This window comes from Homalodisca vitripennis, chromosome 4, assembly GCF_021130785.1.
Source record: "Homalodisca vitripennis isolate AUS2020 chromosome 4, UT_GWSS_2.1, whole genome shotgun sequence".
In the NCBI taxonomy this organism is placed as follows: Eukaryota; Metazoa; Arthropoda; class Insecta; order Hemiptera; family Cicadellidae; genus Homalodisca; species Homalodisca vitripennis.
The window spans coordinates 80749436-80772593 of record NC_060210.1 but is presented as its reverse complement, the minus strand read 5'-3'; the positions used below and the strand labels follow the sequence as shown (position 1 = coordinate 80772593).

The 23158-nt window shown below is 30.9% G+C and overlaps 1 protein-coding gene across 8 annotated transcripts in view; it reads left to right on the top strand.

Moving 5' to 3' along the window:
- Positions 1-23158, top strand: part of LOC124359615 (protein kinase C-binding protein 1-like) — a 106040-nt gene that overhangs the window by 9739 nt on the left and 73143 nt on the right. For all 8 annotated transcript variants that reach the window (XR_006922167.1, XR_006922166.1, XR_006922171.1 and 5 more), the window contains exon 4: positions 9820-9904. Coding sequence is in view for 1 of the 8 variants with exons in the window: in XM_046812499.1 (XP_046668455.1) it covers positions 9820-9904 (85 nt within the window). In the remaining 7 variants the exon portion in view is untranslated. The remainder of the gene's footprint in view (positions 1-9819; positions 9905-23158) is intronic.

Genomic DNA, 23158 nt, shown 5'->3' with positions numbered 1-23158 from the left:
AATCCAAACATTAATTTATATTCCAACTATCCCTAAAAGCTGTATAGAGAGACAATAGAGACATGGACCTGCTGAAAACTTGTGATTAATTCATTTACATTAAATCTCATATTTATCTCTATTGTTATTTGTATTTTGTGTGACTTGCCAAAAATTATGGGTTTCAGGAGGAACATAGTCCAAATTATTACGTTTTGTCCATAACTTTTCTCTGTGGACAGTAAGTATATATTGTTTTGAAGAATAAGAAGTGTATTGTTAAAATCAGTAAAATGAAAACCTTAAATTAAATTATAGTTTTCTTTTAATGTTGCTTGATTATATCCATAAGTAAATATTTATTAATTTAAATATATCCATCACGCTCTATTTCAGTAAGTTGTATATACGTTTACAAAACAAACTCACTAAAATATTTGCCTGAACTAAAATTATTCAAATAATCCTCAAACAATTATTTGATAAAATGGGAATGTATGAATGGATTTTTTTGGTTTGGTATCTTTTTACCCATTACCAAACATGTTATTTTTAATATAGCCAATTAGCACGTAGAAAGTCATATTTGTTCACTATTTGACTGTTTTTATTAACAAATTGCAATAGTTTGAGTTCTATAGGTGATATAGTTTTGAAACTTTACCATATTATACTTTAAGTGTTTTAAATTGTATAAAAAGGTAAAAACATTTATTATTACATACATAATACCCCATGTAAAATTTCAAGTACAGTATCTTACCTCAAAAAATGTTTTTGAGAAATAGTATTACTTTTATTATTCACAATGACCTAGATAAATAAAATTTAGGTTACAACACAAACATGCCTTGTTATACACCTCATTGTCCATGGACATGAATCTCTGCTGTGATTGTCAAAACAATGGCTAGCTACAAAAAAAGTATTTTACATAGTTATGTCAATCAGAAAAATCATATCGAGGTACAAGGAGTTGCACACCAGAGTGAAAGTCCTAGTCTTTTTAGAGTTTATAATAATAATTTATTACACCATACTGGTTTTTCACACACTGACACTATGCTATAGACAAATAATTTTGGCTTATGACTATGTCCTAACCTAAGTCAGACATGAACACGTTCCCAGAACTGTAGTAATATTCCTCACTAATTAAAAAAATTACTTCCCTTAATTAAATATTTTCATCTGTGTTTAACTCAATAAAAATATATGGAGTGTTCATTATGATTGTCTTATCGTACTACTACGTATGATGCCAAGAACGAAGGAAAGATCCAAATATGTGGGTTTTTACCATTTTTCATAGTGATACTAAGTAAAAAGAGAAGCATTCACTTTATTGAACAGCTCTGCTTCAACAAACACATGTCAGAAATAACATGTAGAGAACTACCAGTTTTTGAAAAACATTTTACCCAAAATTACCTGAACACAATAAGCACAAATGCAAGAAAACGTAACAGTCGGATCACATCCTTACAACAAACCCAGGTGTTTAGTCTGCATCATGCGCTCCACTTGAAAAAAAAAAACTTACAAGTAGTTCTACACAAAACTTTTACAGAATAGAAGAACTTATCCTGTGAATAAAAAAGTATTGCTTATCAAATTCAACAGAAAATATGTTCTAAACATTACATTGGCTTCACAATAAATTCTCTAAAAACGAGGGTAACAAGGCACAGGTTTGTATGTAATCATATAAAGACAGAACAACCTATTGTCGCACTTGGCTTAATGCATAATTTAAATTTAGAAGAAACATTCAGTGAAACCAATAAGAAAAATAATGCAAAGTTTAAGTACAAATAACCTAAGAACAATAAAACAAGCAAGTCCATCATTTCATCAAAAAATTAAAATTTCCAAGTGGATAGAATTTAATATGATTAAATCAATAAAGTTAATTTATAAAATCAAATCATATGTTTACAATTCTAACCAATCTACCTTATTTATTCTTTATTTTGGTGTTCTGTGTTGGTATCTTATGTTTATTATGTTCCTATAGCCCTATTTATAATATTTTGTTTAATTTCCTGAAGTCGGTTTTGTTTATTAATATCTACTTATTTTTGATTCTGAGAATTAATACGTATATTCTCTTAAGTGTCTAACTATCAATTTAAAGTGTAAACCTGTAATTATAAAAGCGTTATATAAATTTCACTTTTCCTGTGTATTACGTGATTTGTTTTTATTTTAACTGGAATATTTTTACTTTCAATTTTCCATGTGACACTGTAGTTGCAGTGACATTGGCATTGGCAGCTGCAAAGATGTGTTGTTATGGCAGGAGTGGCAGAGGTGTTTGCAGCCTTAGCTACAGATCAATACTGCTACCTCCCCTGCCTATAGCCTGACTTACACAATTATTGACATTTGCATAATATTTAAATTATTTTTTAACTTTTGTGTGTAACATAATATGTTTATTTTCTTGTTTTACAGAATATCAGAATAATTTTTTGTATAACAGGCTTAGCTGAGATTTTGTCATATAGTAAAAGTTATTGTTTAATGAGGGGGTAATCAACCAAAAAGTGGTTATAACTTCAAAACTCAAATATAAAAAATTAATTTTTAATTGAAAGAAAACAACATAATAACATTTCTTGTATAAAGGTGTATAATTAGATGTTTTATTTCATAATTATTATTATTTTTATACTGTAAATTGAATAACTAATAAAATTTATTTACAGTCTAATATATTGACATAAGACAGGGCAAATAGGTTTTATTGAAACTGTAAATAGTTAGTTAATTAATTATAAATTCTTCAGTGATTTATACTAGGCTTGCCAAGAGCAGGAATCTCAAGAAAAAGATTCATGGGGTATATGATCATGAGAATCAATTAGTAGAGAAGAATAATTTAATATTAACAATTAGAAAGTTAACAGTTAAACAATTACAACATTAACACATTCAAGTTATTTGGAATATCATACAGAAAAATGACATTAGAGAAATTTGATATTGGTTGTACCAAATTGATTAGACTGCCACTATAGGGTGATTCATGAAGATGTACAGAAACTTTGGGAACTCATTCTACATGTGAAATTAATGAAAAAAGTCAGTATAAACATGGGTTCGGAAATGCTTTGTTAGCGAGTTATTTCTAGCGAAAGATTTCACCTAGATTTCAGCTCATCTTGTAAAACAAGGTCTTCCTGAAATTCTGAGAGGGTAGATTAAGGGATGAATGAAATTGTTTCTTATGGTTTTTAATGAAACTGGTCCTAGAACTTTAAGTTAAGTAGTTTTTGAGAAAACCTGTGTCAAATACAAAAAATAGAGTAAAGAAACACATTTTTTCATCTTTAGGCATCAATGACTTTGTTATTTCACCAAGAAACAGATCAAAATTTGTAATAAAACATGTAGAAAATGATATTTTGAACAAAATGTGTAAATAAACTACACAGACCGCGAATAGATGTTTCATTAAATTAATTTTTAAGTGAAAGTGCATAACAGTGAAAAGTAAAACTAACTGGAAAATATTAATCTAAACCTATTCAACCAAATTACAATGAATTTTCAAAAATGTCTCTGCAAATTTCAATACATTTTTCTGTTCATTTAAGGATGGCTCTAGTTTTGTTCCGTATAATTCAATTATATGTTTAAGTAGTGCCTCACGGGAATTAACTTTGATCTCGTAAACTTTTTCCATCCATCCCCATATGCAAAAATCCAACGGCATATGATCTGGTGACCAGTGTATAGGAGCTCCATGACCGATCCATTTATTTGGTAACTGTTGATTCAAGTAGGTGGAAACAATATTTGAAAAATGTGGCGATTCGCCATCATGTTGGAAGTATAGGTGGTGTTGTGTTGAAAGAGGATCATTTTCAAGCAATATCGGTAATTCTTCTTGAAGAAACTGTAAGTATGTCTGACCTGTGAAGCGCTCTTGAAAAATAATCGGTCCAATCACCTACTTGTGAATAATACAACATTCGTTTATGCTAAAACGCAGTTGAAATATACGCACAATTGTATGAGGGTTCATTTCTGTCCATGAATATTGGTTTCGTAATTTATTGATGCCATCATGAGTGAACTGGGACTCATCAATAAATAACATATACTTAGTGTAGAGTAGACGAGATTGTTTAACCAAATGCAGTACTCCAGGCGATGCGCATTGTCTCCTGGTTGTAAATGTTTTATTTTTTATTTATGGTAGGGATAAAGCTTGTTATTATTAAGTGTTCTCCATAATTTACTTTGCGTATCCCTGAAGTGTTTAAAAATACGTCTTGTACTATTACCTGGACTATGTTCAACAACAGCAACAATATTTTCCTCTACAATAACATCATGTTGAGGAATTGTCATACTGGAACTTTGCACTAGGAAGTGATCCTGTTTCCCGTAATGTAAGAAATGTGGCATGTAATGTAACTGTTCTAGCATTTGGAATTCTGCGGTAATGGTAACTTTGTCTGTATTCTTCAACAGCGGTATTAGCACTGCATTCATATACACCATAAATAAATACCATATCCCATATTCTTCACTTGTAAATAAATGTGGCATTATTACTCCAATAATGTAATAATTATTATGGACAAAACAATACTTACAAGGACTAAAACTGAATTACTACGAACAGAACAATACACACATGGACTGAAACTCAGTTGTTAGCTTTCAAAATTATTGGAATTCTAAAATTTAAATTATATCATTGTTGAATATATTGTATTGCTAACTTATGAAATAGCAATTTTCTGCAAAACATCATTCTGAGTTTTTAAATCAAGCCATACAGTATGTCAGCACCACGTGAATGCACTGCTAAATCAATCTTCTGTTTGAAATAATTTTTTGTTTAAGAATTGAAATTTACAATTTCTAAGTGGAAATTTAATTTGTTTAATGGATAATTAACAAAGTTATTGTCAGTCAAATGAAAAAAGTGTGATGTACCGTTGTGAGTAAACATTAATTTAATCAAACAACTAATTGCTTTCTGTGTACATTATTTATATTGTTTTGTTCAGACTAAAATTGTCTACAAGATGTGTTACAAATTTTGATATGTTTTTTGGTGAAATAACAAAATTATTATAGCTCAAAGATGAAAAAAAATTGTTCACTCCAATTTATGTATTTGACACGGGTTTTCTCAAAATGTAATTAACTTTCAGTTCTGGGACCTGTTTTATTCAATTTATCAGGTAAAAAACCATGAGAAATGATTGAATTTGCCCCACATCTACCTTATCAGAATTTTAGGAAGACCTCGTTTTACATGGTGAGCTAAAATCCGAGCAAAATTTTTTGCTAGCTGTAACTCTCTAACGAAGTCTTTCCGGATTCATGTTTATATACATTTTTTTATTATATTTACATGTAGAACGAGTTCCAACAGTTTCTGAACATCTTTGTGAATCACCCTTTATTATATTATTACTTCAAATAGAGAACAATAATAATAAATGTAAATAATAAAAAATTTTTGGTTTGAATTATCAGACAAGGCAATGTCTTCATCACAATTCAATTATACCCGAAAAAGGGATATTTATTTGCTTTCTGTAGAAATGAGGTTAATAAAAGGTTTCAGATTATTCCTCTGCTCAAATAATTTAAGTACAGGGAATAAAAGATGAACTTTGGCTTGACCCAATTCCACACAATTGACCTAAGTATGTTAGTGGTACAACTATATGTTGGTGCTCCAGGATCAATAGAGTGATTCTTTATGTGAGCATACTAGTTATTTGCCAGCTGTGCATTTGAGGCTCCACTTTAGAAGGTAAGAAAGTTTGAAACTGTGTTATAATTAAGAAATTATCTGAAATCATAAATGTTTCCCTTCTGAAACTTTTATTTTAGTGTCTCAATACTAATGAACTGTTAAAAATACTATTATATGTTAATACTATTGGTTTTTAACTTTTATTTTAAATAAAGTTTCTTGTGGACAAATATATTCTGAAAATAAATTATTGACAGTTTGTATTAACAGATAACAGTATTTTAACAATTCACTAGCACTGGGATATTAAATTATAAGCTTCTTGAGTGAAACATTTGTGGATTTGAACTTTATTACAGGTTTTAACAAATTTTAAAACTGAATCCCCAGCTCTAATGTGCAGCTACACCTAACTAACTCTTAAAGTTTTTTTTAATTCTTGTCAGTGAGTGAAATAAGTAAATTATTTTAAAGAATTTACTAATTACCTATCACATAATACATAATTCAGTGAAAGCATTTCACTTAAATACCATAAAATTGAATCGTCATGTTAAGGACTTTGGAAGTGCGCAAAATGAGAGGAAACTACTGGATACCTCTAAAATCTGGGTCTTTTCAATAACCACATCTCAGTGCATAACCGTGAATGATCCTGATTCTCCAAACAACTAGATACAAGAATTCGAACACAGTCATATTGAAAATAATTTCCTTGTAAAGAGAGATAGTGAAGAAGACAAGCTGGAAATGGCTGCCAAAAGAGGCTCTGTTTTACTCAATAATAATGATGCTTTAAAAGGACAAATCATTAGACTGAAAGCTGGACGTACCAGTTATGAAGAGAAAAATTGAAGACATGAGAAATAATTATGCAAAATACATGGAAAGATTTAAAACAATATCGACCTAGAGAAATCTAAGCTCAAATTAATAAAGAATAACAGCTGAGAATCAATAACCAACAACTTTTATGGAGCATGACAGTAAACTTGGCCAAATAATTAATGACTATGTTAAAAATATAGAAAATCAAGATAAATCATAAAAGACATAGAAATAAAATTGAAAAACAAAGTGAAATTTTCAATAAGCCTATATCAATGAATACTCTGCTACTCAAACAACTAAAACAATGACCATAAAACAATTGAACATAAACTAAAAACAATAGAAACTTTTACTAAAACACAACACAGAAAGATGGAGTTGTTGTGTTTACAAACTTTACCTAAAAAACAAAATTCCACATCAAAATATTTGTTAGACCGTATTTTTGAAAATTGAAATGAAATAATAATTCTTGCATCTATTAAGTGTTTACAGGCCGTCTAGTAACGACTTAGAAAATGTAATTGATATTTTATAATATGAACTGAACAAAATTGTATCTACTAAACTTTGATGGGGGACATCAATGTTGATAACTTGATCAATAGCAGTAACAAAAGAAATCTTTTCAAAATGTTTCATGGCTATGGATTAAAAAGGCTCTATCTACCACCAACAAGAAAAATAAACCATAGCCAGACTTCTATAGATTTTCTATTAAAAAATCACAAAAACCGAAATATCAGCCAAATTGTTAAAAACAGGTCTCTGAGACCACTCCGCCCATCTATGTTTTATTTCCCCAAATATGACAAGCCATCCGCAAGTTCAACCATACGAAATACGATTTAACTCAAGAACTGAGGAAAAATGTACAAATACTGGTTGGTCGCAAGTTATACTCACGAAAAATGTGGAAGCTGTCTACAAAGCATTTAGTGGGATTCTTCAATCTGCAATGAACATAGCATGTCCTCTCAAGATAATAAAACAAAAGAAATTACACTAAAAGTAAATGAGATAATGGAAGTCATGCTTTGAAAATTCATATTTAGAGGCACTAAACAGAGAACACTGGCCACCCTAATGACAAAAATTAAACAGCTTAAAGAACAAGTCCTATGATTTAAAACTTAAAACATTGAGAAAACAGTGTAATTCATCTTATATATAAAAATCTGACAACATGTCAAAAACCTTGTGAAAAGTGATAAATACTGAAAGAAGGGGAAAAATAGAGAAAACTCAACTAGAGTGCATTTTGAAAATAAAATGAAATGTCATTGCCAATTGTTTGAATAACTTTTTTGCTACAATTGCTGATAGGACAATTTTCAAGAATGGAAATGAAGAATGGCTAACATATACAATATAACCAAACCACATACCTGAAATACCAAAACTAATTTTCCATGAAGTAAGTGAACAATAAATTATAAACATTGTAGAAACCCGAAAACAAAAAATATCAGCAAGACAGGATGAGGTCTTATCAAATTGATCAAACAGTGCAAACATGAAATCATCACTCAGCTAACAAGTATTATAAACAAATCACTGCTACAAGGAATTTTTCCAAGCAGGCTGAAACTTGAAAAAGTTACTCAAAATATAAAAATGAGCATCTGATGAAGCCACCATTTATTGGCCATTCTCTCTCATTTACACTGCTTCTAAAATCCTAGAGTGAGTAGTGCTAAACAGATTATGGGATCACCTCAACACGGTTTTATAAAAGACAGATCAATGACAACTGCAACAGTCCCAACTAATTGAAACCATCATAGAAAAACCAGAAAGAGGATATACACCTACAAGTATATACTTGGACTTTGGCAAACATTTGATTGTTTAGATCATAAGCTCATAATAAAAAAACTCTGAGAATTACTGATTAGGAAATAGACTGGTTCAAAAGTTATTTAAGCAATAGATAACAGATAGTAGAACATACTCATACTACAAATAACAGTGTGACAAAAGTAAAATACAAACAACTACTGGTGAGGAAAGGAGTTTTGCAAGGCTCTGTTCTTGGACCAGTCATGTAACCACTCTAAATCAATGGTTTTCCAAAACACCTTCAGAACCACTGTGAAATGGTGATATTTGCTGATGATGCTACCTTTATTATAGCAAACAAATACAGTGACCAACTAAACATTCAGTCCTTTTCTGCTTTCAACATCGCTATTAATAGTGCTACCTCAGTGATTTGGTTTAAAATAGATAAAAAATAAAACAGATAATTGTCACTACTTCTCAAAACCATTTTCATGGATGGCCTTCCTAAAGTAATTACAGTGGAGTCAGGAAAATACTCAGGACTAAACTGTGGACAAAAATTTATCTTGGAAAACTTAACAGTCAACTTGTCGTAAAATCTCCAGCAGCCTTTATGCAGTAAAATAAATGTCACAGAGTAGCAGCACTCAAGTATCTATGTCAGGAATCTACTCTTTGTTTGAGTCCATGTGAGATATGGGAAATAGTCTGGGCAGTGATGACAATCTCAAATCTTCAAAGGGTGCTCGTTATACAAAAGAGGATAATTAAAGCTCTAAAAGGACTAAGACCATTAGACACATACTGAGCAGCCTTTAAGACACTAAAATCCTGATTGTTGCAGGACTCAACATTAAAGAGCCAATCCTTTTTACAATACAAACAATGCAAGCAACATCATCTCAGCCTATTTGAGAAATAACATTCATATGAAGGAGCAGTGTTCTTCGACATTTCACCCAAATCTCTAAGAGGATTGCCAGAGAAGAACTTCAAAACTTCCTTGAGAACTGGCTACTGGAGTGTCCAACTTACACTATTAAACAGTTTGTTCATTGGAGGACACATCACTTTTGGCAAACTCTGACACACACGCACACAAACTGTGACATAAACATTTATGCCTTAACTCTATTCTCCAAGAATATGTGCAATAAAGTATGAAGTTTTTTTTTGACGATGGAAGGATTGTAAAGGAAAGAGGATTTTTCTAGACATTTGCCATTGTTCAGTCGTACAATAAATCAGTAACACTACTTTTCGAGATCTGCAATCTAACATCTTCTTCAGGTAAAAAACTTGTAGTTATGCTTTAGTTTAGTTTTTTTACCTGAAGAATAGGTCAGATTGCAGATCTTGAAACGTTGAAAAATCCTGTTTCCTTCACAGTAAAGTATATTGTATTCTGGTCTTTTCTATTCTATTCATCATATTGATAATAATTGAAAAATCATTATTTTGGATAAGTTGCCTAAGAGTAACCATTGTTGTAGGTCAAGAGCCATGCGAATGTTGAGTCTGGACCAGTTGTGCAACTTGCTGCGGTACGCTCTCACCAGGATGCAGAATTATGAAGGGGTTAGTATTGTTTTCTAACTTTTGCACTAACATTTTTAAATTTGTGTAATCGAATAAAAACGATTAAATAACCTTACACTTTGTTCTTTACCATTCAGCGGATAATAAGGTTTTTATATACTAGGGGATAACTTAGCATTTCTTAATTAGCATTGTCTTGGAAAAGCTTAGTTCCTTCTATCTAGATGTATTAGATGATCTGTTTTGAGACAATTTCATCCATAATGTTATGTCTGACCACAAGTAAATCACTTGTTGAAACATTTCTGTGTAATATTATATTTACAAGATTGTCATATAGTTGTTTAACTAAACGCTAGTAAATCGGGATGGTTCATTGTCAGGGCTACATTTACTGCAAGCATGGAGCGAAATTGTCCTGTAAGAAGTTATAACATTTAACTTGAAACATACCATTGTGTTTGTTGTTACAAATATCACTTCCTTTCTATTTTTTGTCTTCTTTAATTTTGTAAAAACATGTAAGAAGTGAATAATTAATTAATAAAGAATTAAAAACCGTATTTTTTTATTACAAAAATGTACTATTATATATTTTTAGTATAAATCTGAATAGGATTATGTGTATGTATGAATACTGGAGAGATTATTTAACTCCTTGTACTCTGTTTTAATAACATGTTAAAAAGTATAAAAATTAATTTAATTATTTTTTGCTATTTTTAGTCTTGTGTTATTATTTATAAAAACAAAATTTGTTACAGCACTAAAAATAATGTATTAATTAATCAATATTTATTTTACAGTAAGCTAAAATAAAGTAGGAAACAAACCTAGTTTTTTATTAAAGTTTTCATCTACTTTATATTACAACTTTAATATCGTAATAAATTAAATTTCTTAGTGCCAAATTTAAAATGTATGAATACTAAGGTTGAAATTGTAGATTTCACAATCGAATGAACTTATCGTAAAATATCCTAGTGCATCTTCTGTACACAACTACTCCAAAACTGAGTTCAGTTTCACTTGTGAAACCATGCAACTCGGTAGAAACTGAATGAGACAGTGTACACAACTACTCCAAAAATGAGTTCAGTTTCACTTGTGAAACCATGCAACTCGGTAGAAACTGAATGAGACAGTGTACACAACTACTCCAAAACTGAGTTCAGTTTCACTTGTGAAACCATGCAACTCGGTAGAAACTGAATGAGACAGTGTACACAACTACTCCAAAAATGAGTTCAGTTTCACTTGTGAAACCATGCAACTCGGTAGAAACTGAATGAGACAGTGTACACAACTACTCCAAAAATGAGTTCAGTTTCACTTGTGAAACCATGCAACTCGGTAGAAACTGAATGAGACAGTGTACACAACTACTCCAAAACTGAGTTCAGTTTCACTTGTGAAACCATGCAACTCGGTAGAAACTGAATGAGACAGTGTACACAACTACTCCAAAACTGAGTTCAGTTTCACTTGTGAAACCATGCAACTCGGTAGAAACTGAATGAGACAGTGACAAACATCTATTGACTCAGGAGGCAAAAGAAGGCAGAAAGGTGCAACCCTATCACTAATATCAGGATATCATGTATATTACATACATTGTAGGCTGTCTATGCATTGATATTTTAATAACTAATCAGTTATGTTTTTCATGCAATCACTCATAAGTTATTCTATTGGTGATATGTCATTTTGTAAGTGTTCCAGTACAAACAATTTTACTAGTAAGTGTTTACAAGACAAGAAGGAATCATAAGAATTCAAACTACTTTACATTTATGTAATTGAATATGAAATATTATCTTAAACATTCAATATAGTGACGCATACGCACTAACTTCCAATAGATTTGATGGATTTTAATGTGTGAAAATTTCATGTCATATAAGCCTGTAAATACAGTGTAGTAATTTATGGTATAGTATATTTTATCTCAGTATAGTCTGACCAGCCAAGTACAGACAAAACTGCAACCTTGAATTCATTATGTACCTACCCACAGTCTTTTATGTTCCCAACTACAAAGGAGGAATAACCTTGTTGTACGTCTAAAAATTAAAAGATCTACTGGTTATGATAAGTAACAAAATATCAGAGTACCAAATTCTTAGATCTGACTATTGATGAAAATCTCAATTGAGATCAACACGTACAATTGTTGGTTACAAAATTAAACTTTGGAATTTATGCTTTGACGAAGATGTCTTTTATCTGTAGCACTGATACATTGAGGACAATCTATTTCTCATACACTCTTATATTGCATATGGCCTCTGTTTGTATGGTGCTACGAAAAAATCAAATCTTGATAAAATTCTCCGGATACAGAAAAAACTCTGAGAATTATGTTAGGACTAAAAATAAATGATTCTGTCAAAGAATATTTTAAGGAATTGAAAATTTAAACTGCCTACGATCAATATATAATGGATACAATTATGTGTTCCAAAATTAAAAACTTAAATACTGATATGACCAACGTAATTCATTTGTAAAATACACGTAATAAAAATGATATTTTAATAAAAAGGATATATATAGGATGGAAAAAAAAAACCATCATATTCAGATATAAAATATTTCAATAGACTGCCTAAAGAAATTAAAACAATAGAGGACTTGTATAAATTCAAAACTAAGCTGAAAACAATGATGCTGGGCAGGCCCATGTATGCATTGGAGGAGTTTTTTATTTTATTTTAATAATATACCGATAGTTTAAATATTATTTGTAATATTGTTTGTGTAGTTTGTAATATCTTTTGTGTAAAATATCAATTAAAGTATAATCAAGCTGTTTTAGTATGCTAAATAGATCACAATTAAATAAATTATTATTTTTATAAATAAAATTATTGTAAAAAAAATTATAAAAAGCCTTAGCCAACTCTTTTTAATATACAGAAGAATTTTGTACATGAATTTCTTAAAATGTATCTTAGAGTTTGTAGAAAGTAATGTAATGACACTATTCTGTACATGATGTGCAATTGTGAATAAAGGAATTTGAATATGAATAGGCTAAATTTTTTCACAAAAAAACCAACATACATTGGATCCAAATTTCTTAAATTCATTCCACTTGCTATCAAACAAGAAACGGCACATAAAATATTTAAAAGAAAGCTTAAAGCATACTTGATTGACAAGGCTTTATATTCATTAGATGAATATTTTGATTTGCAAATCAGGTAGTTTTATTTTAGTTTTATTATTAGGCTTATTTTATATTAGTTTTTAGCTAGTTTAAACTGACACTATTCAAATGTTACATCATTGTAACAAATCAAATAAAGATTTTTTTACTTTGACTTGGCTATAATATTAGCATTCAAATGTTAGAACTCATTGTTGATGATATAGAGGCACTGTTGGCTTACTGTATGTTGTTAATAAGAGCTTCAGTCAAGATATATTTCCAGAAACTTTATAACTGAGTTCTGTCGTACCAATTCTAAAAAGCAAATTATTCTGCAAACTAGATAATCTAAAACAATATAGTGTATGTTTTTGTTTAGTTTTTCCAAATAAATTGAAAAATTAGCTATCATAAGATTGCAGAAGTATTTAATAATCCAGGAGCCAATTTGTAATTTTGAACATGATGACTTGTCAACCTGGTTTATCTGGAAATTGATGAAGAAATTTCCCCTAAGAAAAATTCAGTCATCGGGTGTATTAGTTTTGGTGGAGGTAGAAATGGAATTATATAAAAAAGGATTACAAATATGAAATGATAGTTTTTTTTATAGTGATATAACTTATTTACTTGTCTGAGGGTTGAATTTATATATATATATATATATATATATATATATATATATATATATATATATGAGGCTAGGTAAAATATAATGTAAGAGAAACATTAGAATTTCCTATTTTTAACCCATTTACCCTCTAATTGCAACCTCCATCAAAATTAGTGTGACTGATGACAATTTCTATCTTAGGAAAAAATCCACTATCAATTTAAAAAAAAAACCCGGATGTTAGCCTAAACAGGCCACATTGGCTCTTGGCTCCTAGACTATAATAATTTAAATCTTATCAATGTTTTTTTTATCACTAGAAGTTATAGGCATTAAAGGAGTTACGTTTTGTTGGTTCAGAATTTTCCTAGTAGCTATGACATGATGAGTAAAGATATTTAAATAACTAAAGTTCTTCAAAGTCAGTTTAATCTGTATTTCCCTAGGGTCACTTCGGCTGCAGTCCTTTATTTAAAAATGATTTTGAATGATTTATCGGAACTTAGTTTTCAACTGAAACTGTTTCAGTTCAACATGTTTTGACTGGTGATACCTTTTTATAGTGAGGCCAAAATATTTCAAGGACTTAATTGTGTTATCAATATGAAATGAAAGACGGATGATAGTCATAAATTTTATATATTGCCACTTATAATTAAGGCCAGATAATATCCATGCAGGGATACATTTTATTATAAGTTTTTCTTATTGTAATTGAATTCATTGTTTTTCTTATTAGAATTATCATCATCATCATTATCTAAGTAAATGAATGATGTTTGTTGGAATAATAATATTGTATATCTTCTTTGTTTTTGCCAAAGAAAGACTAATGGTTGACAATTGAAGTGAACATAGTGAAAGTTACAATAGCAATGTGCTAAATACTCAGAAAGTACAGGAAGGAGAAAGTAGATTTCATTCACTGTTGTTTTTTTAGCATGACCTATTTATTTTAAAATTGCGCTAAAACCTCACTTGGGAATAGCTTTTTTCATTTTCATAAGAAATATAAATAAACATGTTTATGTTTTAAGTCTGTTGGTGTCGAACCTCAATTTTTAGCATAAACATCCCAAGTGTAAATTATTCCATTCTCAACAAACACGATAACAATATAGATGTTTCCCCTTGCTGGATTATTGTACTTAATCTATATTGTATTGGAATACTTAATACCAGTATTTAAACAAGTTGGAATACAAGTGGTTTATGTAACAAATATGTATAATGAAAATGATTCTGAAGTGTTTTGGTTTTTATGTTAAATAGAAAAAAATATGTTAGGATTTATTGTAAAATTATTATAGTTTGGGTTTGGGAAATTATCAAATTCGTTTCATTTTAAGCCAAATGTATTGAATTATTCTTTTAAAACTCACTTATACCTTAATTCTCGTTTTAAATTATTATTTTAAAACTGTTCAGTCTTTTTTTTAAAATTATCTGACATCCTTTATTACATTTTAATTATATTCTTGTGCGTGAGACAAGCACATGCAAAGAATAAATACCAAATTAATGTGTAAGATATAATTTATAACTATAGTAGCATCGCATGGGACAATCATATGACATGTTATCAGTTTCATAAGAAATTTTGCCTTACTAATCAATAGATCCAAAAATCAGAATGTGAATCTAAGTTCATCATAACTTTTTTATTCCAAAAACTTAAAATTATGAATACCTAAGGAAATTTATTTAAACAGTCTGTCAAATAAATGTTTTATATTTTAGAATTAATACAGTATACAATTTTAGATTATATTTTCACAGAACTCATAATTAAAAATTCTTCCAAAAACAAATTAGTTTGGTATTAACTTGACTGTTCCATTCTTCAAGAGGGTTGCATCTACTAACAGTCCAGACAAAAGAGAGAGGAGAGCAGAACATTTGAATAGCCTTGGGAGTGGGATGACAATCTGGCAACACTGCAGACTTCTTGTTGCCACCTCTCCCCCCTCCACACACCACACATACTGCTTACTTCTGGCCTTTCTCTTCTATCTGCATAACACTTAATGAAACCATAATGCTGCTTATACAAGAACTGGTTGTAATCTAATGATTGTAGCTTTATAGTAAGTCTTATATTCTTTATAAACATACTTTCTACAAATGAAAGTGTGAAAAAGTCTCAGCCTATTTTGAATGTACAAAAACAGTTTCTATTTGCAATAGACTTAATAAGTGACTTTCAGATATAAAAAATACATAAATAATTATATTTATTTTTGTTTCTAGATCATTAATTTTACATTTGACATGAAAGAAAAAAACATAAGTTGTAACAATTCCAAATTTATGCATTTTACACATCCTTCTATAAAATTAAAATATGCTCAGGATATTATTCTTTAGTGACCAGATCTTCAGCCATAATTAAAATTTTTTTTATTCAAACCCATTATTTCAGTTTTTTAAAGGTTTTTATTTAGTGTATTATTTAAATGAAACAGTGTACTGGCAACTACTTTTTCTATAAAACATTGGAAGTTTCTACTATGTCCAACATTGGCTTGTGTTTTTTTATTGGTGGTTGTATTATAAATCTTATGTCTATTCTGCTTATTATGAAGCAGCACAATCAGATTAAATAGTTCAGTTTGATTTATTTAATTTAGTAATTTCAAAGTAAACACAACATACCGCCCAAACAAAGATTATTTAAATATACTGTGTAAAAAAATGCAAAGTACCATTCTAAAATATTTTTGTGTTTAAGGTTATGTGAATAACCAATTCAACAGTATTTGATTTAAATTAAAAAAACCGACAACATCAGTTCTTTAATTTTATTCCTTCATCACAGGAACTAGACAATTGTAGATAGAACAATGTATCATCACTCTTCTATGGCTGAAACACAATAGGTCTAATCAGAATGTGTTGATAAAACACTTTCAGTCATAAAATCAAAACTATATAAGAGTTGGCACTGGACTCTGATCAGTTTTTCTTACATTCTGATAGCACTGTATTCACTACTGAGCCTGGTTATGCTCTCAGAATACTTTCAATTATTCTCTTTTACCACATAAGAAATATGTACAGACATTGGAATATAGTGGTTAAATCACTTTTAATTATTATTAGTATAATCCACCACTGAGTGAATACAACTTGACAAATAAAGAGAAAAATTTGGTAGATGATGGACAGAAGCTGTGCTGGAAGAAGAAGAATGAAATATATCATTGGGGTAAAGAAATAGTCACCTCAAAACAATCACAACTGCAGTGTTGCTGTCAGTAACCTTGTCACCTCAACATCATTATTCTCTACAACCTAGCTCATGTCATATACAAGCTTAACATGTATAAATATACACCCTTGTTCATATTAATGGAATCAAGTTAGCATTGTTTTAATTTAAAAATTTGTTCATATGAACACTAAAATATTGATTACAAAATAAAATTTATTACACTTAACCCTTTGGGCGCCAAGCGCTTTTTCACGGTTTCTTGCTAAAAGAGCTAGCGGGTTAACGCAGTGATTTGCAGCATCTCAATAAAAATATCATAGCTAACTTAATATTATAGTTAGAATTTTCATTTTTGTTTTGTTATTTTTATTGTTAAGTTGTCTATATAATACATTTATCAATAAAATTATAATGCATGGAAATAATTTTGAAAATACGCATAACATCACAAAATAATATTTTTTAAATGTTAAAATTTTATTTTATGCTCACAAAAACATATTAGAAAAAAATATTTTATATGTAACATTGGGTCTTATTTTAAAGTATATATATTTGCTAACATTATTACAAAATTTCAAACCAAAATTTCTTGTCATATGACAAGAAATGGATTTTTGGTAATTTTTTTAATAAAACTATGCTAATTCATCAATGTGCAATATTTACCTTATTTAGCTGGAGAAAGTTGTAATGCAGTACATTGTCACTATTGTTACTATATAATTTATATTCATTAAATTCACGTTACACACACTTATTATTTTTGTAAGTCTTAAATTAAAAATTAAATATTTACACTTATTTACAAAAAGAAATCTTATATGTTTGAAAAAGTTTTTTAGCATCTATGCTTGGACAAGCATAGAGGATGAGCCCCTTTCTCACACTTCTTACATGCATATCTAGTTTTCTTTCTAGTTCCACTTTGCTTTGTGCTTGCTGCACTACATACACTGCAATTGCGCTCTTTTTTCCCCGGTAAGATGTAAAGAGGTTCATTGTCCCGATTGCCATGTCCATGTTGTAGGTGCGGTGCCAGGTCCGCGAGCCACTCATTTGAGATTTCATCAATGATTGAAATGGTAAAGTTCAGTCGGGATAAAGGATTGTCCGTGTTCATTTTATACAAGACGTATAGGTTGACAACCATTCTTGCAAAGATATGGAATGTCATCTTTTTCCAATATTTGAGAGTCCGCCTCTCATCCAGATAGCAATAAAGCATCTGGTCAGCAGTGTCAACACCTCCCATATATGCATTATACTGTCGAATCATTTGTGGTTTGCTTGTAATAAAAACTTTATTGCCTCTTTTTTTCGCTTTCATTTCGTTAATGGCGGTACTGTCAGTAGAGAGCAGTAAAACTTGCTTTTTCTGAGAAGCTTTTTGTCTGCTCCCTGGCATAAGCATACTGTTTTTACGACAGTATTTTGTTTCCCGTACAAAAAATTTGGTTAACATTTTCGGAGGGATTCCCTTCCTGTTACTTCGAAGTATTCCAGTAATATGAGTAAGTTGGGAATACAAATACTTTGCCAGAGGTATGGATGTGAAAAAATTATCTACAAAAACATGAAATCCTTTTCTTAGATAATTTCCCATCTCTAACAATTGTATAACAACATTGTAGCCCTGTCCATTTTATTTGTCTGGATTTCATTGTAATTTTTTGCCCCTTTATAACAAACAAATCCTAAACAATAATTGCTAACTGCGTCACAAAGCATCCACAACTTTATACCCCACTTGTGGTGGTGTTTGTTGGGTAAGTATTGTATGAGTTGTGTATGATTCTTGGTGCCTACTAGACTTTCATCTATGGATAGTTGCTTATGTGTTGTGTAATAATGCCTAAAAGCTCTGTTTGCATGCTCAACTAGTGGAGTAAAACGAGCACATGGATCATAACTTTGCTCTTTAGGTTTTGGAAAATTTTCAGTGTCCACCATGTGAAAAAACTTCAATATTGACTCAAATCTATTCCGGCTAAACATTTTTGCAAACCATGGGCAATTTTGAGATGATTTGGTGTTCCAGTACATGTCAATTGTTGGTTTTTTATTTAGTCCCATATTGAAAAGGACGGCAATAAAAGCTTTCATTTCTAAATAAGCAACAGACCTGAATGTGCGATTTTGGCTTTGATTTCCCAATTTACCTTGGTTTTTGTGTATAAAGTTCCTTGCATAATTATTTGTTTTTGTTGCCAAAATTTGCAAAAAAGTAAATGGAAAAAATAAATCAAAATTAATTTATAGGAGGGGAATTTCTGGGTGGACAATGTTTAGGTCCTGGAAGCTCACAGAATGAGAAGGTGTGAGTGAAACTTGGGTCGTTGCCTTCGATAACCTCTTGCCATTCATCATTATCACTAAGTTCACCTGATTCCGAGTCGGAGTTTGTGATGAACTTTACCATCCGAGTCTCGCGTAGCAGCAGGCGGGCGACCGCGGCGCCTAGGCAAGTGAGTCACGCGACTAGGTCCCGGCCTTGGGTTCTCAACGCTGTCTTCATCTGACGATGACAACACTGGTCTTGTAGTGGTTGAAACAGTACTTCCAGAATTGTTTGGTTCAAACGTAGGATCTAAATCTGTGTCGTCGGCATCACTTTGCTCAGATTCATCGTGTGAACTTCTAGCCACATCATTGCACTCACTGTCACTCAAATAATCATTTTCAACTAAGCGTTGAATTGTACGTTTACTCAAAGGCGATCTACTCATTATAAATTATTATATATTACACTTTATAAATAACATAAAATCAATAATAGAATTATAGATTCAACGCCAGCAATATCCACTACGTATAAGCGTCACACGAACAAATGACAGCACAGAAAGCTTCAATGAGCGCTTGGCGGGAAACAGGGCGATTGGTTATTAGTTTCTTTGTGCTGCCAGTGATACCAACATAAAAAAGTAATAAATACACTTTTACCAACTTATTGGAAGGCCAAATATCGAATATGACTGAATAAAATTGTTTAGTCGGGAAAATATAACAGTTTTGCGTAACGTCCGATGGATCGGACGTTGGCGCCCAAAGGGTTAATAATGATTACACATATTGTGGCCACCCTTATTGTCTATTACCGTTTTCACCTGTCTAGGCATTGAATCAACCATGTTTGGCTGTTGGAGAAACATTCATCCCAGGACCAGATTTTTAGAAAGTGCATAAATCATCCTGTCTTGTTGTGCAATCTATATTTCTGTACCTTTCTTTGCAAATAGACCAAATGGGATTTAAATCAGGAAAGTTTCCTGGCAAAGTTGGTACCTATTAATTGTTTGGTATGAAGAGTTTCTCCAGTTTCTCCACTTTTTTGGATATGTGACGGTACTAAATCCTGTTGAAAAACCATCTGGATCCAGTTTCTGAAACAGCGGAAAGACTATGAAACGGTCTAATTCCATATATTTATTAGTAGTTTACTTCATTAATTTTCATCATTCCATGTACTAGTGCAATTGTCTCAGGTCAAAAATAAAGTAAAACAATATCTAAACATTTTCTTTTACACACACTACACTTCTAGAAATCTCTCTTTAAATCAAGGAAGTGTTTTCTCTCAAAAGAGTGATCAGATTGTAGTAAAATAAGTAAAAACAAGAAAAACTAGTAAACACAGAAATAAAATAGCATTTTCTGGTAGAAACATATGAGAAATTAACAGCTGGTGACTTCGGTAAATTATAGCACTTGATAGAAGAAATAAAACAGTGCTGGTAACCAAGAAAATCTCGGAAATAAAAGAAACCTTTATCTGTTTAATTCCATTAATTTGCAAAAGGGTGTACATATATGTATATTGTAAAAATACACAACTGATTTGAAGTTCTCATTGACCATGGTTTAAACCATTCCACTCTGTCCAGTCCTGTCAAAACAATGAGAAATATGAACAAGTCTTTACCTTCTAAATAGAGTGTGTTACACTACTAGTACATTATCCACCCACAACGATCAGCATCTCAAAATTCCAAAAAAATGAACTCGTCTTTGTAGACAATGTTGGGAGAAGTCTAAATAGCAAGTTGACCAGGAAATGTTTTATTGCTTATTACAGAAGGGTGTTCATAGAAATTAATGAAAATAACATCAAACCAACCAAATTGATCAGTTTAAGATCTGGAGATGATGTCCTTTGACTGTGCACTCTTCCAGTCTTACACTGAAACACATTCTCTAACATTTCAGGAGCAATTTTTGTGACTTCTCGGCTTATAACCTCTCTTAATTCGTCCAGTATGCAGGGTTTGTCAGTGTAAACCCTTGCTTTAAAGAACCCCCACAAGAAAAATATCACAAATGCTGTGGCAGTGAGCGGGCCACATGCGATGTCCTTAAAATGCAAGATGATTCGGCCATTAAACTTGTCCCTCAAAAACTTCATTACCTCATTGTGTGAACAGTTGCCCCGTCTTGCTGGAACCACATCCTCCTGTGCACTATACAATTTCTCTGAAGTTCAGGCATCAGGAAATATTGTAACATCAACAGATAATGTTACGAATTGATCGTAACTGTTCGACCACCCTATTCAAAGAAGTATAGCCTGATGACATAATTTTTTGGTACCTTGGGACTAGGCAGAGGATGTTCATGCAGTTGTTCATGATTTGTAGTAAACCAATAATGAAAGTTCTGTCTATTAACATAACCGTTTTGATAAAAATATGATTCTTCACTCATCATTAAAAATTTTTAATCAGACATTAAAAGTATGCAAAGTATGCAAATACTTTCTGCATTGCATAGTCATTAGGCTTTTAGCTGCTCAATAGTAGTCATTTTATATGGGTGGAAATGCTGATCAAAACGCAATATTCGTCTTAATGAACAGTCAGACATGCGCAAAGCAGCAGCTTGTTTACGGGCCAGTTGCAGAGGACTGGCTTCCACAGCTCCTCTTACTCGTTCAATATTCTCTAATTTCCGGGCTGACCATGGACAGCCTGTCGACTTCTGTTTTATTGTTAAACCAGTAGATCTGAAGTTAGTCATCCAGACCATAATGGTGTTACGAGTAGGGACTTTGGAGCCATATTAAAATGTCTATGGAACTGCCGCTGAATGTTTTTTTTTTATTTTCAGATTATTCTTTTTATGTTAAAAAGAAAAGAAAAAATCTTCTCCATTTGTTACATCCAACAATCATTTGGAAGTACAAAAATACATAGCTTTCTTTGAGAAACAAAATTCTACAGGTTGGCATGTATTCCCATCTCCATTCTAAATTCATGAGCATATTTGATGTCAGCATCTTTGGTTTTAATTATTTATGAATATATATAGATAAAGAATTGTCTCTAAACTTTAAAATAAAACCTGTTTTCAAAGAGGATAAAAAAATCAATGTCATCCAATTGCACTTATACCAGTAATGTAGGCAAACAGTTAAAAAATGTTATCTCAATTTTTAGAATTTCCAGAAAATTTCAAAATTATTTCAGACTTTCATTTGTACATAAACTTGGCCTTAATTATCAGAAGGCCACTATCATCTGAGGGCTTTATTTTCTTAGTATTTACTTTGAAGAATCGACTTTTTCATTGTCTAGGAATTTGATAATGTTTTACTTAAATATAGTCAAGAGTAAGTAGATATTTTGACTAGTCTTATTAAGATGTACCCTAGGAGTTGAATTTGTAATACACACACACAAAACGAGTGTGTGCGCGCATGCACACACACACGCACACGCACGCGCACACGCACGCGCACACACACACACACTCTTTTCAATAGTGTTTTATGCACTGTCCACAGTAGTGAGGAAACCATTGTGGCATATCTAAAGATTCAATACATTTAGAGTCCATTAACTTGTTATTGATCAGTTAATTTCTTTAATTGTTGGTTTAAAATAAAAACATTTCAAGATATATGCAATTGTTATTTTTTTTAATGTCTGTAATACAACATAAAACCCATACATTTTATGTACATACAGTAACACGAAATAATTACATTTGTTCCGTTTCCAGTTTTAAATCTCAAAACTAGAATAGGGAATTACTTTGTGAATAAAATCATTTAAAATCGTTATATAACAAAATATTGATTTAATATTAAATTTATTAAAATGGCTTTTTGAGTAATATAAGTTTCTCTCTAAAACTTTACAGACAGACACACACAGCCTAATATATTGAACTTACAATAGTTAACAGGAATCAGTAGTTGTAACAAAAATAAAATCTTTAGTTGTGCTTCTTTATCAAATATATGTATTGTAACAACAAAAGAAACTAGTTCTGTAGTAATTGTGTATTGTAATCTAATATTATGTTTTGTAC